The sequence below is a fragment of the Carassius gibelio genome, chromosome A7 (assembly GCF_023724105.1).
Source record: "Carassius gibelio isolate Cgi1373 ecotype wild population from Czech Republic chromosome A7, carGib1.2-hapl.c, whole genome shotgun sequence".
Classification (NCBI taxonomy): domain Eukaryota; kingdom Metazoa; phylum Chordata; class Actinopteri; order Cypriniformes; family Cyprinidae; genus Carassius; species Carassius gibelio.
Window position 1 is genome coordinate 32,242,676 of NC_068377.1, and position 16,014 is coordinate 32,258,689.

Consider the following 16,014-nt stretch of genomic DNA (forward strand, 5'->3'; position numbering starts at 1 on the left):
TCCTCCACCTGCGCTACAATCTCAGTCTCTCGTTCCTAATGCAGCCCCAAGCTGCTCTGAGCCAATATGTCCCGGTCATTTAGAAAAAGAGCCGATGTGCCCAGCGACGTCAGAACTTTCTGGCCAGCTGCTGAGTGAGTTTCATCAGGTCTCGTTGCTGACTGCGGCAAATTCACTATAAAGTAGACAAACACAGACAGTGGTACTGAAGTGACCTTTCAGTTGGAGGCAAGATGCAAATATCTGCACAGCTATAGTCAATATAATTTATTATGTATAAATACTGGTCAAACATTTGGAATAAATGTTTTTGAAAGACATCTCTTATGTTCACCAAGGCTGCACTTATTTGAGCGAAATACATTAAAAACAATAATATATGTTTTTAGCTTTCTATTGGAATATACTTTAAAGTGTCATTTATGGCTGAATTTTGTGCAGTCAGTAAATATCTTCAGTTATCATTCAGAAATAGTTGTAATATGCTATTATAAATGTTCAAGGTCACAAAACAATAAGATAAAATAGAAAATTCATTGAGTTTTACTGCATATGATTCACACTTTAAAGATATCCATAAACTAGTGTTTAATATTCAGAATATTTTCAATATATAATCAATAATTTGAAGTAACACAATTTTGTGGGAAATTTGATGACCATGGTATAAAAATACAGGTAACAGTAGTACAATCCAGGGAAACATTGACGATACTGTACTTTACAGATGGTCAGGTGGGAATGTGAAATCCTTAACACTCGACTGCCCTCTAGTGGTGAAGTCTGCACTCTACCTGTAACACTTGTGCACTGATTAATAATGTCCACAAATGTTGCCTATTAAAACTAACAGACTGCTAACAAATTGAAACAGTAAAGGAATGTGTTTGATATAATATTATCAGTCAAACAAACAGATGTTGCACTCTGAGTGCATGCAGCTTTAATGCATAATGTTACATCATATGAAAAATATTAAGTAACTAAATGTACATCTCATTCTCAATATATTAAACTCTTTCATATTATTTATATGACTAGAGTCCAGTCAAGCAATAAATGTGGATAAAGTGGGAAATGTAAAATATAATTTGAATGCATTTATCTTATAGTCTTCTAAAGGCCATAAAAATATACTGCTATTACGCCATGTAGCCAAATTAAAGATTTTATTATTAAAATATTTTTATGGATGATTAACTGATCTAGACTAGTTAAAGGAATAGACTGCCCCAAAATTAAAATTGGCTGAATATTTACTAATAAATATTTGCTAATTCATCATGACATTTTTAACATCAAACTGTTGCTTCCAGCTAAAATACGTCTATCCATAATAATGCTTTCTCCAGTGAAAAAAAAAGAATAATAATTTCACATGAATCAGGAGAGATATATGCATAGATCGAACACCATTTACGAGCAAAAACAATTTTAAACAAATTTTTGTGGAATTAAATGTGAGAGAATACAGGACTTTTTCACTGGAGGAAGCGTTATGGACTCATATTTCCTCCAGAATGAATGGTTTTAAGTTAAATCACTTTTTATGGATTTGTTTCTTACAAAAATGCAGGTTTTCACCTCCCAAGATGTTAATTAAGGCAAGGAAAACAGCTTCATAAACATACTAACCATTCTTAATCTATTCTTAATTCTTAACCTTAAGTCTGAAAGAGTACTCATTTTTCTTTTTCTACCACAAAAAGATGCACTTTGAATTTCATTGTACAGTTACAATAAAGTATTAAATTCAGTAAGGTTTGTGTGAAGGTCAGTGTGTGCATATGTGTGCTTGAATAATGTCTGAGAATCAGAGATGAAGCATTCCTGCCATCACTTTGTGTTTCGCTGTCAGCTCACTGTATCTTTCCATCTCTCTGTAAGAACACACACAGGTCTTTTACAGATGCCTTCAGACACTCAGCAACGTAATATCTATTTTAGGTTTCAAGAAGATTATCACCAATGTGCTTTTTAATACTGTCAGTGTAACATATTAATGCTCAAGGCAACAACAAAAATGTTTGACACTTTTATTCCCTTTTTTTTAGGTACTAGCTGTTAATATAGCAACTAAACGTGTCTTACAAACATTTAAATAACATCTGATTATTGCATTCAGTCTAAAAGTGCAAAGGTTAGACTGACACTTGTAGTTGATCTTTTAATGCTGTAAATTTGTTTTAGAGACCTCCAGATATATGCGGTGGATGTCCCATCTTACAGATACTAAAAAGTTGTGAAATGTGACTCTGAATATTAGACCAGTCCAGCGACTTTACTGTCACATCGCAGACACATTCTATGGCAAAAAGCATTCACTCAATATGGATAGTCATAAAACAGAGTTTCTGTGCAAACAAAGTCTCAGTTGCAAGACAGACTTAATATAGTTCTCCAGACAACCGCTGCATTCTGGCAGGAAGGTTAATGTGCCATGATTGGACCGCTTCAAACTATTGCATAGATATGAACGAGACCGCAGACAGACAGGGCAATAGGGAATGCCAAATATAAACCAAGTTGTTAGGGTGACTGACCACTACTAATATCTAATATACTGGTAGTCAACTAAACATTATATACCTTGGTTTCTAAGAAAAAGCAAAATACCTCAATGTAAATAAATATAATAAATATTTCACTTAATCCAGTTATGTTACCACCTGAACTACTATAAAATATTATAAATATAATTAATATAACCAAAGTCAGTCTTAATCATTTACTATAAACACCTGAAATACATTTTTAAGTTATTTGACCAAGAATTTCTATGAAATAAAAATATGTATTAAACTTTCATACAATAGCTGCAAGAAGAGCTTTATTTAAGTTGCACTGCCCTGAGTTCATCTGACCCCTAGAGAGGCCTTACCTTACCTTAGACACTCATTCTCACAATCATTGACATCAATATGCAGAACAAACTGGAAAGCCCCTGCCCTGGCTCTGAGCAGTGCTGCGGTGAATGACGAATGACTGCGTACAGATGGTCAAACACTCAGGATGAGTTTCAGGGTTATCAGTGAGATTCTCTATCTGAACTCTGCACACACCACTTGATAAACCCTTAACACGGCTGCTGTGAACTAACTCAGTAAGTGGTATAAACAAGATGTATTAACTCTGTTAGGGTTAGGGTTAGGGTTAGGCTGACTGACAGTTTTAAAAGAAGTCATTATACTGTATATATTAACAGAATCAAAGGAAAGGAGAATCCTGGATGACCACGAAGAAGCCCTCTAACTACATTAGATTAAGACATTGCAGTCCAATGATGAGAACTTACAGCACACTTTCATTAATCAAGAAAAATTGGCTGAGAATGTAAGCTGTATTTGGGTGTCTAACTAATCAGCTCTAAACTGTGAACTGCCATTTGATGATTAATGATGACATGATTTAACACCTGTTGGATTAATATGGCCACTGAATGTAACTGTATCTGAACACGCTTGAGCAGACAGGAGCCATTTAAATAGCGCACTAAAATTACCCTGTTTGTGGCACCCTGGTATACGCATGTGTGCGTTAGTGTGTGTGTGTGTGTGTGTTTATTCCCAGAAAACATAACATACAAAACAGTAGATAGAATGTATAAAATATATAATCTTTCAAAGCATCATACTAAAAACAGACGGTGTTGAGTTGGTAAAGAAGGGTCTTTAATATTGCAAACTAGGTCAGATCTTAGGCTCAGTCAGTCGTATGGTGGTCTTTTCATTCAGCTTACAGTTGCTGAAGGAATGCAACATGATATACCAGTCTGAAAAACTTGCCAGTCTTTTCAGGTCTCCAGGAGGCCTTCTTCTACTGTATGTATACTGTATAATAAAGCAAACAATCTTTACATTATTTGGTCCAACAGTAAAAATGGAACAGCGGGTAAACAGATATATGGAGAAGATAATTAAAAATGATTTATTTTGATGTAAAAAGCATTTAGCATCAAAAAGTTTATTTTTAGACTTAAATGTAAATATTTACATTTTAATCTGCCTTAAACAAGAGTGAATTGTAAAGCCAGAATTGGTTGAATTACTAAAAAGTTAAATGTTAGTGCACATACATTAAATACATATTTAAACATTATATATAAACATTAATATTATGTATCAAATATTGTGTACCATATTTTAATATTTTGTCAATAACTTATGAAATATAGCTTGAATGCGATGTAAGTTGCTCTGGATAAAAGTGTCTCCCAAATACGTAAATGTGAGAAAACCCAAAGCCCACACCTGATTAATTAAAAAAAAAAAAAAAAAAAAAAACTCTTTAATATTTACTTATTTATATGGAAGATATGTTTTTATTGTAAAACCTTCACTCAAATTCCAGCAAAATAAGTGAATATGTTAATATGTAGGAATTCTGCACATTTAAACTGTGAAAGGAAAAGATGAATTCACAAACTAGAAATAAACCATAATTTTAAACCAAACAGTATATGTCACATTTAAACAGAACTGTAAACACTTTTAGCCTCTACACTCTTAAAAATAAAGATGCTTCAAAAGGTTCTTTAAGCGATGCCACTATTTTTGGTTGCACACAGAACCATTCAGTCAAAGATTCTTTTTATAATCTGAAGAACCTTCTTTCACCACAAAGAACCTTTTGTGAAACAGAAAGGTTCTTCAGATGTTAAAGGTTCTTTATGGAACCATTTAGACCGAAAGGTTCTTCTATGGCATCGTGAAGCACCTTTATTTTAAGTGTAACCCCTACTATTAACAGCCTGCTTATTTAAATAATAATGTTAGATAGACCTTTCCCCCAAAATAGATAAGGCAAATGAGCGACTCGTTTTTTTCTGATTCACTTTGTTTCCTATAGTTCGTTTAAATGGAGAGAATATATATTTAAAGATCATTACTGTTTATTTAAATGTGAAAAAATGTAAATAACTAAATGTGATAAAAACATTTTAGGTTAAGAACAAATTCTTGTTTTGAGTGCATCCTCCGGAGACATGAACAAATGACGTAGTTTAATGCACAGGAGCTGTCCAGCGCTGTGGTGCTGATCTTGCTCCAAAAACTACTTTTTAAGCATGAAAAATAAACATTCCACACAATGATGGTGGAAAAATAATTATATCTTGTAAGAAGTTATAGGCGACTGTAACCAAATTGCCCAACTACCCAAAAACACGAATTCATCCACTGTCTACTTTGGCAAAGCTCTGTTCGACTGTATTTATCAATGCCTCATCACTGACTCTGACTCCCTCTCATATTCATCATGCTGTATCTTCATTTAGAGCGTCAACATTTCCATCACATGACTGAGAGTGATTAAATGGCTGTGACATGCTTCTTTTGTTTGGTTTAAGGCGGTGACACGTCAAAAGCGCAGATTGTTGAGCGAGAAGCTTAAAGAGGATTCGTTTTTAGCACAAATGTTGTGTGGGGGGTGTCAGCCTTCTGTAACAAAACACGCTGAACATAACATCCTGGTTCTAAAATAGCCGTTTTCGCATGTCGTCATCTGCTCTAAATTTGCAGTCATATGCATTTTAAGTGACACAACACAACAGGCTGTGTCATGGAACTCGGGCTCCGTCTGTCTTCAGATATACGCCCCCCATCGCATTGTTACGGGAATATCCGTGACATATCCCACGAGAACGTACAGTAGGGTGTGTGTAAGTGTCGTTTGCCTCACTGAAAGGAGGTCGCGTGAACGCCTGGAGCGCGTGTAAAATGACGGTCTCGAGTGCAGCACTAGCAACTGCGGGCGAGGAAGGCAGAGCAGAGCCAAAGCTTTAATAGGATTGGTCACCAGGCAGTGCAGTGGGGATTCCTGGGGACTGGTGTCTAACCTAAAATACTCCTAAAAGATTTTACAACCACGGCTTTACAACCAACACATCCAATGGCAGCATCCGAGAAAACCCTGATTTACCGAGAAGACACCGATTCGTTTCAAAACTTGCTTTCCAAACGGGACATGCGCCTGATAGGCGCACAAGAAGAGTCCAATTATGTGGATCTGAACGACCTGCTGGAACTGAAATTGGATGATACAAAGACAGTGAAAGTGACATTTACTGGCGACTCGAGTAATTTGGAAATAATTAAAAGAATTAGCGGCATGAACGATTCACAAGGAGAGCATAAACCTTGCACTGAAAAAGTAAAAAAATCTACATGCACCGTGGAGGAATGCGTTGAAACAGCAGCAACGGAAAAACTTCAAGATGATAAAAACGACTCGAATTGCTCCATGAAAACAGAGCAAAAGCCCAGATCACCAAATTTAGAGACACCGAGCCCAGGAAACAATAACCATGGACAATACGACGATGTTTATATGAGCGGCGAAAGTGAATCGGACGATGAAGTCACTGTGGTTCTTTCGGATCGTGGCACGCCTGAAGTCCGTGAAGACGAATCGCACTATATCACAACTCACGAAATACAACTTTTGGAGCTGGACCATGATGCGGATTACGACTTGGAGACGGGATCCACCTGGGATATTGAGGACGATCTCCAGGTCTACTCATTTGTCGATTATGCGTCTTTTGACAGCGATGAAACGATAGGGGCAAAAGAGGCGACCAGCAACCAGGCTAATACGAGCGAAGCACTGGGCAGCAGTAAGCCTGAATGCAGTTTATGTGACACGGACAAATGTGCCAGCTCAGATGGGGGGCTGTCAAAAAAGCAAAATACAGCCGGGCACATTCACCTGTCAATCAAAGCCACTTCCCGTGCTGTGAATAAACCAAGCACCATCCAAGATCAAGCAAAAGGCATAAGTCGCCATGTTTTGAAAGGAGTGGACGCGAGGGGCGACGCAAAGTGTTTCATTGCTGTGCCGGGGCGCTTGCACTTTGGCAGCAAACTGAAAAGCAAAGATGTGAACGAGTATTCAAGCGGTGCGTCCAGCGCGGTGAGCGAGCTCGATGACGCCGATAAGGAAGTGCGCAATCTCACCGCCAGGGCTTTCAAAAGTTTGGCGTACCCATATTTTGATGCCATAAACTTTAGTACTTCGAGTGAGTCTTCTGCTTCAGAGCATGGGCTGGGAATCAACAGGTGGTCGACATTTGTTGACCTGAAGTATGGCAAGGGGCGAGATCAAAACATAGTAGCGCATAAAGGCTCAACATCCAATTTCCATTTCGCCAAAAAGAGGGACGGTAAGGGGATAACGGGCTTGACTTTGACCAGCATGCGAGCGCCCCCCGTCGAGATATTTGCTCTGAATGGCAATTTAGTCAGACACAAAAAGGCGTCGTCCACCGCAAAAAAGACTGAGCTCATGGGTACGTTTTCACATGGCCAAAGTGGCCTCATAACACTGACTGAAACGCTCGATTTTCGGTGCAATGTCAAATCCGGGCAGCCTGTAAACGAAAGCACAGGAGGATCACGTTCCACAGATGAAGTTACAAACACATTACCAAGCGCTCAAGGGAGTGAGGCCAGCAAGCGACCCTGCAATGCAGGGGAAACCATGGAAGACACACACAAGAAAGCCATATTCGCATCGAGTCTCCTCAAAAATGTCATTTCTAAGAAAATGCAGTTCGAGCAGGAGCGTAAAATGGAGAGGGGTGAGATATGTGAGGCGCACCACTCGCCCTCTCCGTGCTTCGGGACGCACGAGGCGCACAGAGAGAAAGAGGATAAGAAAAATTCCAAGGGGCTGCAAAGGCAAAGCTCGAAATTCTCAGAAACTGACTCCGACTTCACAATCGTCTGCGTGGACGATCTGGGCGATATAGTAGACGGTAATTCAAGCGATGCCAAAGACGAAAGGCGCAAAGAAGAGACTTTGACGAGAGCATCAGAAACGAATTTAGAGTTGGCGAATGATACTAAAAAAGGACCATTCGAAGCATCCAAAAGCACGCTGCTTCGAAGCCAAAATAGCGCGTTTAGATCGTGGAGGGACGGCGAGCTAGAGTTTCGAAAGGAACATAAAAACGACAAAAGTTCTGAGGAGAAACCGTTACGCGAGTGTCGGGAGGAAACCAGCTCCAGCGTCGATTCGGCGAACGGCAAGCACACTAAAATGTCACATTTGTTTGTGCCAGGCATACAGCTTCCATCCACAGAGACGGACCTCAGGAAACCGCCGCCGAACGCGAATTCCTCCACGCGCGATCAAGCAGAGAGCGGAGCTTTGAAGTGGCGTTCGAACACACTCTATGTATCAGACGCCACGCGCAGCGCTATGACATCAAAGTCGCCCGAAATCAAAATAAGTTTGCGGAGCGTTAAGGACAACAAAAACGATCCGTTCAATATCGCCAAGTTACTGACTCCCAATTTAGGCTCCAAGACAGCTGAGGACAACAGATGCCAAGCGCTCGCCGCGGCTTTCAAGGGTGAGTCTTCTGACAAAGTGCCTCACTTTGTAGTCCGAGACATTAGAGATAACAAGGGCAAGTTACAGACCCCCATTCACCAGGTTAGAGACGTGCGTAAACTGGTTAAGAGCTCGTATCACTTTGTGTCTTTAGATAACAACGACAACAAATCTAGCCACTCGACTCGTGATGGAGAGCACAAGACATTAAAGCAGAGTCCTAATCAGAACTCAGCCTCTCTTTCACCCATAGTGATTAAATGCCAGTCTGTGAATACAAACAGCAATGTGAAGCAATCTGGAAATATAATAACAGACCTCCCCAAGAGACTTCCAGAGGATATAGTTGAGATTGACAGGTCCTCTCCTCACGTTACTGAAGCTAACAGGCTACCAAAGCAAGAAGTGCCAGCCGGATTAAAAATTGAAACAAGCACACAAAAACAAGATAAAACAAGCGACACAGCCGAGAAGACGAGTGAACCCAAGATCGCCAACCAGGCTGCTTTGGAAAAATTGCAAGCTGCTGTCAAAACGATGGAACAACTGTATGTTTTTGATAAGAACGAATGGAAGAGAAAAAAAGAACCACGACCGATAACAGATAGCCACGTGCTCTCACTCATCACCAGCGAGGAACACAGCGTAGAGGAACAGGAACGCAATTCTAGCTCCACTCCCGCTGATAGATTTCTGAGACAAGATTCAAACTCAAACCTGAAGGAGGTGGCACCTAAGAATGACAACAAGTCATCAACCACTCCTATCACCAGGGAAGAGCAAAACAGCCCTAAACCAATCATGCAGCTCACAGGAACACCATGTAAAAATATAAGCCAGAAGCCATTAGCAAAAAAAACACAGCAAACAACACATGTTGCATCACCTGCATCTCTGAGCTCCAAAGCTGTTGCACCTAAATCTCCAAAACTACCCATTTCCCTGAAGATATCACAGCCGAAGTGTGTACTGGAAGAGAGGGAGAGATCGAATGGCAGTGAAACAGAGTTCGCCCCATTGCAGTTCACTTCTACAGCAGATTCTGAGAACTACTTAACCATACCAGTAAAGCCTCAAGCAACATCTGCAATAAAGCCAACCACCGCTGGATTGGGCAAAATGTCTGTTTATACAATCCCAGCTGGAGGAGGTAAAACCCAAACGGCCAGTCCGCCTTCTTACCTGGGTCACAGTGGCCATCCGTCACCAAAATGTTCATCTTTTGTCATGGAGAGACAGTCCCCAGATACTCCTACCGCCACTATTTACCACACACCCCTGCCTGTCCCAATACAAGCTGCTCAGCCTCAAGTCATTTGCTTCTCCCCTACAGTTCAACCCTCCCCAATCCCAACAGATCACTTCCAGGCAACCCAAAGAAAGATGCTGCTGGATCCCACCACAGGAAGCTACTACTTGGTGGACACTCCAGTGCAGCCAGCAACCAGGCGTCTCTTTGACCCAGAAACCGGGCAGTACGTGGATGTCCCCATGCCGCAGCAGCCTCCCATGACCCCTGTCCCACTGCCAATATCCCCTCTTGCTCTCGGCCCAGGAGCTTATGGCCATACCTACATGTTTTACCCAGGATACATGCCAACCACGATGATCCCTGCATGTACTATTCAGTCCCAGCTTTCTATGCAGTCAGAAGCAGATGATGGGAATAAATCCAATTCACACATGGGACATCAGGAGGATGGAGCATACATGGAGAGCCCTTATTACATGCCATCTGGGAAGTCCTCACAAACAACCTCTGTGGCTCAACATGTTAAAACCAGCAGGCTGGCCAACAACATGCAGCCCGTCATCAGCATCACCTCCCAGCAAGGGACAAGGATCATCGCTCCCCCCTCCTTCGACGGCACCACCATGAGCTTTGTGGTGGAGCATAGGTAAAACCCCACTCACCTTCAGTGTAAGTGCAAATTCATTTTTTTTCAGCTTATTTGCATGTACTGAAGGATTTTTTTTCTTAATGGTAAGGACTTTAGAAGAAAACAATGTAATCCAAAAAAAGTTTCATGCATTGCATGAGAATAATCATATAAAAATGCAAAATACAAAAGCACAGATACAATGGCATTTAAAAAACTTATTTCCTAACCTTCTTTTATATATATATTATATATATATATATATATATATATATATATATATATATATATATATATATATATATATATATATATATATATATATATATAGACAGCATTATTAATGCACAGATGTGCATTTATTGTGCATTTTATTGTGGCTTAGCGATACGGTGCATACTGCTGCTGCACAAATAGCATATAAAATAACCCTGCTTCAGATCTATATAGGTGGAGCTGGGGAAGGTGGAGGGTTTCAGAAAAACTCTCAAAAGCGCGCTGCAGGAATCTCTAGTGAATGCTAGCCAGCCATATAAATACAAGGCAGTAAGCTTGTTGGCTCCAAATGCTGCATGAACCAATCAGCTTGTGCCAAGTCACTTAACTCCCTGAATATCATCAGTTACGTTAACAACCCATCAGCTTGCACGATCTATACTTTCATGACTAAACTATATATTTCTCTAATATTACCTCTTAATAAATAAAATAAGATTTGTATAAAACCTGTAGACGTATTGTTGCCATTTTTCTGTTTAATTTGAATTAAAATTCAAACTTAATCCTCTTAACTAGGATAATTAATGTCCAAGAATTGCCTCCCCTTGACCATCTTAGCAGAAATTGATGCTTTGATTACGAAGAAAATGATCTTTTTTTTGGCCCTATTTAAATTTAGCAACTTGTTGGAAGCTGGAAGCCACGTTTTTTTGGAGTGTTGTGTTTAAATGTGAATTTATGCCTTTGGCAGATGATTCTGTACAAAATGACAGTGAAAGCTTAAAGAATTGAAATGCATTTAAGGTAGCTATACATGGCTTATGAGTTAGTGTGTTAGAATCGGACCCACAATCTAGGTAAGAATGCAGTGTACAGAATGTTAAATTCAGTTAAGGAGTTATATGCTTTACACTAATACACTCTCAGAAAAAAAACTGGTAGTAGGCAGTATCCTTTCAAAAGTTACTAATATTTAGTTATGAACTTTTAAAGTACTTATATGCAGCTTTGCATATTTAGCTTTCAGCTTTTTTGGATGAACTAAACCTTTTAAATCTTAAGTGCTAATACATAATGTTAAAGTAATGTGTACCTTTAAGGTACTATTATGTATAGTTTAGGGGCAAATAAGGTACAAATATGTTCCTTTAAGCTTTTGTATCTCAGGGTACCACTCCTGTGACAGCTTTGCAACTTTCTGTTCCATGTGTGGACTATTTTTATTTTTTTTTAATAAAAAATATTTTTTTGTTATGATAAAGTAGCACCCTCAAAATACATGACTACTGTTCTGTTTCCTCAAGAGCTAATGTATGTCTATGGTATGGATGGTTTTAAGATAAGACCTCAAAGGAGCAGTGGGTGGCATGGCATGGCATTGTTGGCATAGCAGTGGGAGGAGAGAGAGGTCAGCTAGTTTGTGGCATGTGTTTGTGCTGATACAGTGTTGTGCCAGCTGCTGCTGGATATCAAGACTCCTCGACCTGAGATGCTTGGGGCGCAGGCAAGTCACCTTTTTATAGGACAGCCTTACGTTAAAGGGAAAGACCCAGAGGCGAGCCAGAAGCATTGCCTGAGGGATATTATACAAACAAATCAACCAGCGTGCAATTGGACGGCGCAGGGGATGCGATATGTAATATGAGATGCAGGAACTGCAAAGTTTTAATGACCTAAAATCCAGCTATTAGTGAGTGATGTTTTAGAGGCACATGATCATGCTAGATTTTGAGAAAATAACCTGTTAGCTGATAACTGTTTGCATTGTTCACAGAAGAATGCTGATGTTAAGTTCAGTTTTAAATATCATTCTTGTTTTGTTTTACACAGGAGCCACATGATGTCATCTTTCCACTGAGTTGATTGCATTTTTTACTGAACTTATTTACTATATTTTGGAATCTCCTTCATCAACTTCATCAAGAAATCATCCACTCTTCTCCCATTATAATTTGCTCCCCACTTGTTTCTGCTCAGTATTCATTTTGTGAATCTATCATGTCTGCTTCTCAAATCTTTATAGAAGTGGATGGATTTTTCTGCATTGGATTTTTTTTCCAAAATTTATTTGAATGTGCATTTACTTAATAATAATAATAAATAAATAAATAAGCACCTATAGAATAATGTCAGGAAAATGAGAGAACAACAGCTAGGGATGCACAGATAATAAAATCCTGGTGATAATTATTTTCATGTTATGGATATTAATTAATAAATAGCCAGTATTACAACTCTCACTTTCTAAAGAAATTAAAACACTAAAAACTAAGTTGATCATTTTAAATGATATGATTAGGCATTACACCAATATAATATACATTATGAAAACATATTATTTAATTTAACAGTATTATTAAATTGTTTGTGATTTTTTTTTCAAGAATAACTTTGAGTGAGCTTTAGATGATACTTAAATCTTAATGTGAACACATTTATATAACCAATATTGGCCAATATATATCCATTGTTGGGATGTATTGATAAAAACTGGTCCTTATGAAATAGGCACTTAAATTGACACTGTCGTTAAGGCTGTTAACAGGTTTTCTATATAAAACACACTAAATTTCTCCTGCTGTCCATCATTCTTTGACTGAAGTGCTTCTCCTGACCTTGATTCTTAGCACTCTTCCTTGAGAGATGCAATGTGAAATGGATAACATTACAATTTTATATTGTATGGTTTTATCTTTTTTTTTTTTTTTACTGTGGTTGTTTTTTTCTGCTGGTATTGAATAAACCACAATTTTAAAACACACAAAAATGTGTGGATATTGTGGTGAAAGGATTGATGTTTTAGGGGATGTTGTATTCCTCTAATATCTCACAGTACCCGTATAGTGTATGTGTGTGTGTGAGAGAGAGAGAGAATGTTTTTACCACTTCAGTTTGATTTGGTATTACAGTTTCATCCCTTTTGGCTGCAGTGATAATGGATCAAGGTCAGGTGAATTGATTTCAGTTTAAGAAATGAAAGACATTAGCAGAAATTTATTGTATTTTATACAAAATGCAGTTTACAAGATGTACTTAGAGAGTCTGTTTAGTGTCATATCAAATCATCAATGTTTTTTTAAAGGAAAAAAAAATCAACCGAACCTCAATTTGGACCCTAGGTTTAATCTTGTTTGATGCACAAAGCTTGTTTTTAATTACTTGCGTTATAGTATACTTTATATACTTAGTATATAAATTCATTTATTATTTCAGCTGTTGGAGCTGCTGGCCAGTCCGTTAAGCTGACATTGCTAAAGTTTGGTGTGGCATTGTCTTCAGATTAATAATAAAAATAACCATTCACTGACATGCTAAGTTTACTTAAAGGTATTAAATATATGTAAATCTGTGAAACACAACAGCATAAACATGTGAAAATGTTTTTGTTTGATATGTGCTTTATGTTTGTTTCGTTTGGTCTGTGCAAAAAGATATTAAAAGAGCTCCTAGTGATGTGATGATCAGGAGTCAGTTGATGTCATAAAGAGACATTTGAGGGTTGAATGTTCCTGTAATGGCCTCACTGTTTAATTATAAGCAGTCGCTGTTTTAACAACTACTCTTGATGAATAATGTTTAATGGGACTGAAATGATGTCAAAGTTAAGTTGCAAAGTTGGTTCGAAGTATGTGTGAAGCTGGATTGCCGGACGAGAATACGCATTATAGCATCTTAGAAAGAATAAAGACTGACATTCTAAACAAAGAAATGCAAAAAGGGATTAATGTTATCTAATTCGACATTACAGGAAAAATAACAAAATAAATATTCTTGATATCATCATTTTGTTGCTGTTTCTTCCTTGTATTTTTATTGATTTATTTTTTTGAGAATGCTTCTTGCCCAATATACTTACTTTTCCAAAGACTGCACCTGAATAGACTGACTATTTTCTAAATCGAATTAGCTCATTTCCCACTGAATGCTGCAGGTGGCCGTTGTTTATAACCCATATCAGTTGTTGTTACTAAGTATAATGGCATTAAAAGAATGGCTCTGGCAAACCACTCCTAAAACTGCTTGCCAACACCGTCTATCCGTCAACTGTACAGAATATTTTTACCATCCATAGTTAAGCTCAAAAGCATATTAAGAGCTCCCTTTAAGCTCCCTGACAGCAATATATTTGAAAGTCTATATAAAGTGCCTGTGATCAGAAGAGTTAATATATGGGAAGCATCAAATCCATATGTTAATATGTTTCGCAAGTGCTAATGTGTAAGGTAATAGTCTAGTTAAAGGTCTGTCACACATTCCAATGCAGCAATGGGAATGTAAACTTATATTAGTGGTAACTCTACTCAAGAGACATGCTCTAACAGCAGTGCTCTGAATTATGATAAATGTCTGTTTTATCATTTTAATTCCAAATTGTTTTATATTATTTTCTATTAAGACATTTTTAGATCTTTTCATAAAAATTGTATTTTTGATTTTCTTGTAGACCACAGCAGAAGCACGTTAAACAAACTATAAACTAAATAACTGCAAAGACATTGATATTTTTTGTTTACTCATTATTAAATGAAATGTAGAAATTACATTAAATGTAATAATTAAACTACATGTAAAAATTACATTAAATTTAATACATTAAATTTGGAAATTAAATTACATTTAAATAAAAAAAAAATAATACATTTAAATGATATTAAATTAAAAATGCTAATCCTGGGGTTTTTGTAGGAAATGCATGTGCACACAAAGCTCATGATAATTTTTCTGGCCTTTTTTTTCTGCCATTAAAAGCACTGTTACCATGTGGCAATGCTATGAGGATGGCAGAATATTTCAGTTAGGCCACCTGTGCATGAAACATAATCTGGTGAGACATTAGGCTATATGTTGGGAGGGTATTTTGAAAGCCATGCTGTGAACAGTCACACATACCAAATCAGCCTATGCGTTTAAGAAACAGCACAGAAAACAATATTTGCAATAGTTTGCATAGCTCTTGTTACTTTATGAACACCAACCCTGTTTTGACATAAATAATTTCTTTCAAATCTTAAAGGGGATCTTTTTTTAGCATTATAAAGCATTTACCTCAGAAAATCTGTATAGCTTATCCTTATACAGTCCACATCTCCGCCCTGGATGCTTTATTTATCTGCGGAATAAATCTTGTTGGATAATATTTTTTTATATGCAGGAAACATCTGTGGAAGGAGCGAGTAAGAAGGGAGGAGGGATTGCAACCTCACAGTAATATCTGACAGAGATCATGAAATAAACTAACAATATACAATAAAGTTATTGATCAGTGTGAGAAAAACAAGTGTATATTTGATTGAAGGTCTTACTTGCCCTCACCAACATGGCGAACTGTTGACGCTCCCACACAGAGCGAGTCGCTTTTATATGACGCAGCGTAAGTGAGCGCATGAGATGAAAACACCACTGCAAAGAGGTGCTTTACTCTTTCACATTTGTAATTCTGCTATTCGCAGTTGTCATTATAATATGGGCCATTTTAAAGCGTATGTCGAAATGCTCGTTTAAAGTCCCGTTTTGTTGCTGCGTTATTTTGATATACAAACAGCTGATGTTTGTGAACTTACTGAAATGTGACCGTTAG

General features: G+C 37.8%; 1 protein-coding gene across 1 annotated transcript; it reads left to right on the plus strand.

Moving 5' to 3' along the window:
• The first annotated feature begins 5,547 nt into the window (after nucleotides 1–5,547).
• On the plus strand, nucleotides 5,548–14,216 carry LOC128017268 (uncharacterized protein C4orf54-like). The gene is made up of 2 exons (XM_052602568.1): nucleotides 5,548–10,258; nucleotides 12,267–14,216. The coding sequence occupies exon 1, from the start codon at nucleotides 5,890–5,892 to the stop codon at nucleotides 10,237–10,239; it is 4,350 nt and encodes a 1,449-aa protein (XP_052458528.1). The 5' UTR covers nucleotides 5,548–5,889; the 3' UTR covers nucleotides 10,240–10,258; nucleotides 12,267–14,216.
• Nucleotides 14,217–16,014: the final 1,798 nt, after the last annotated feature.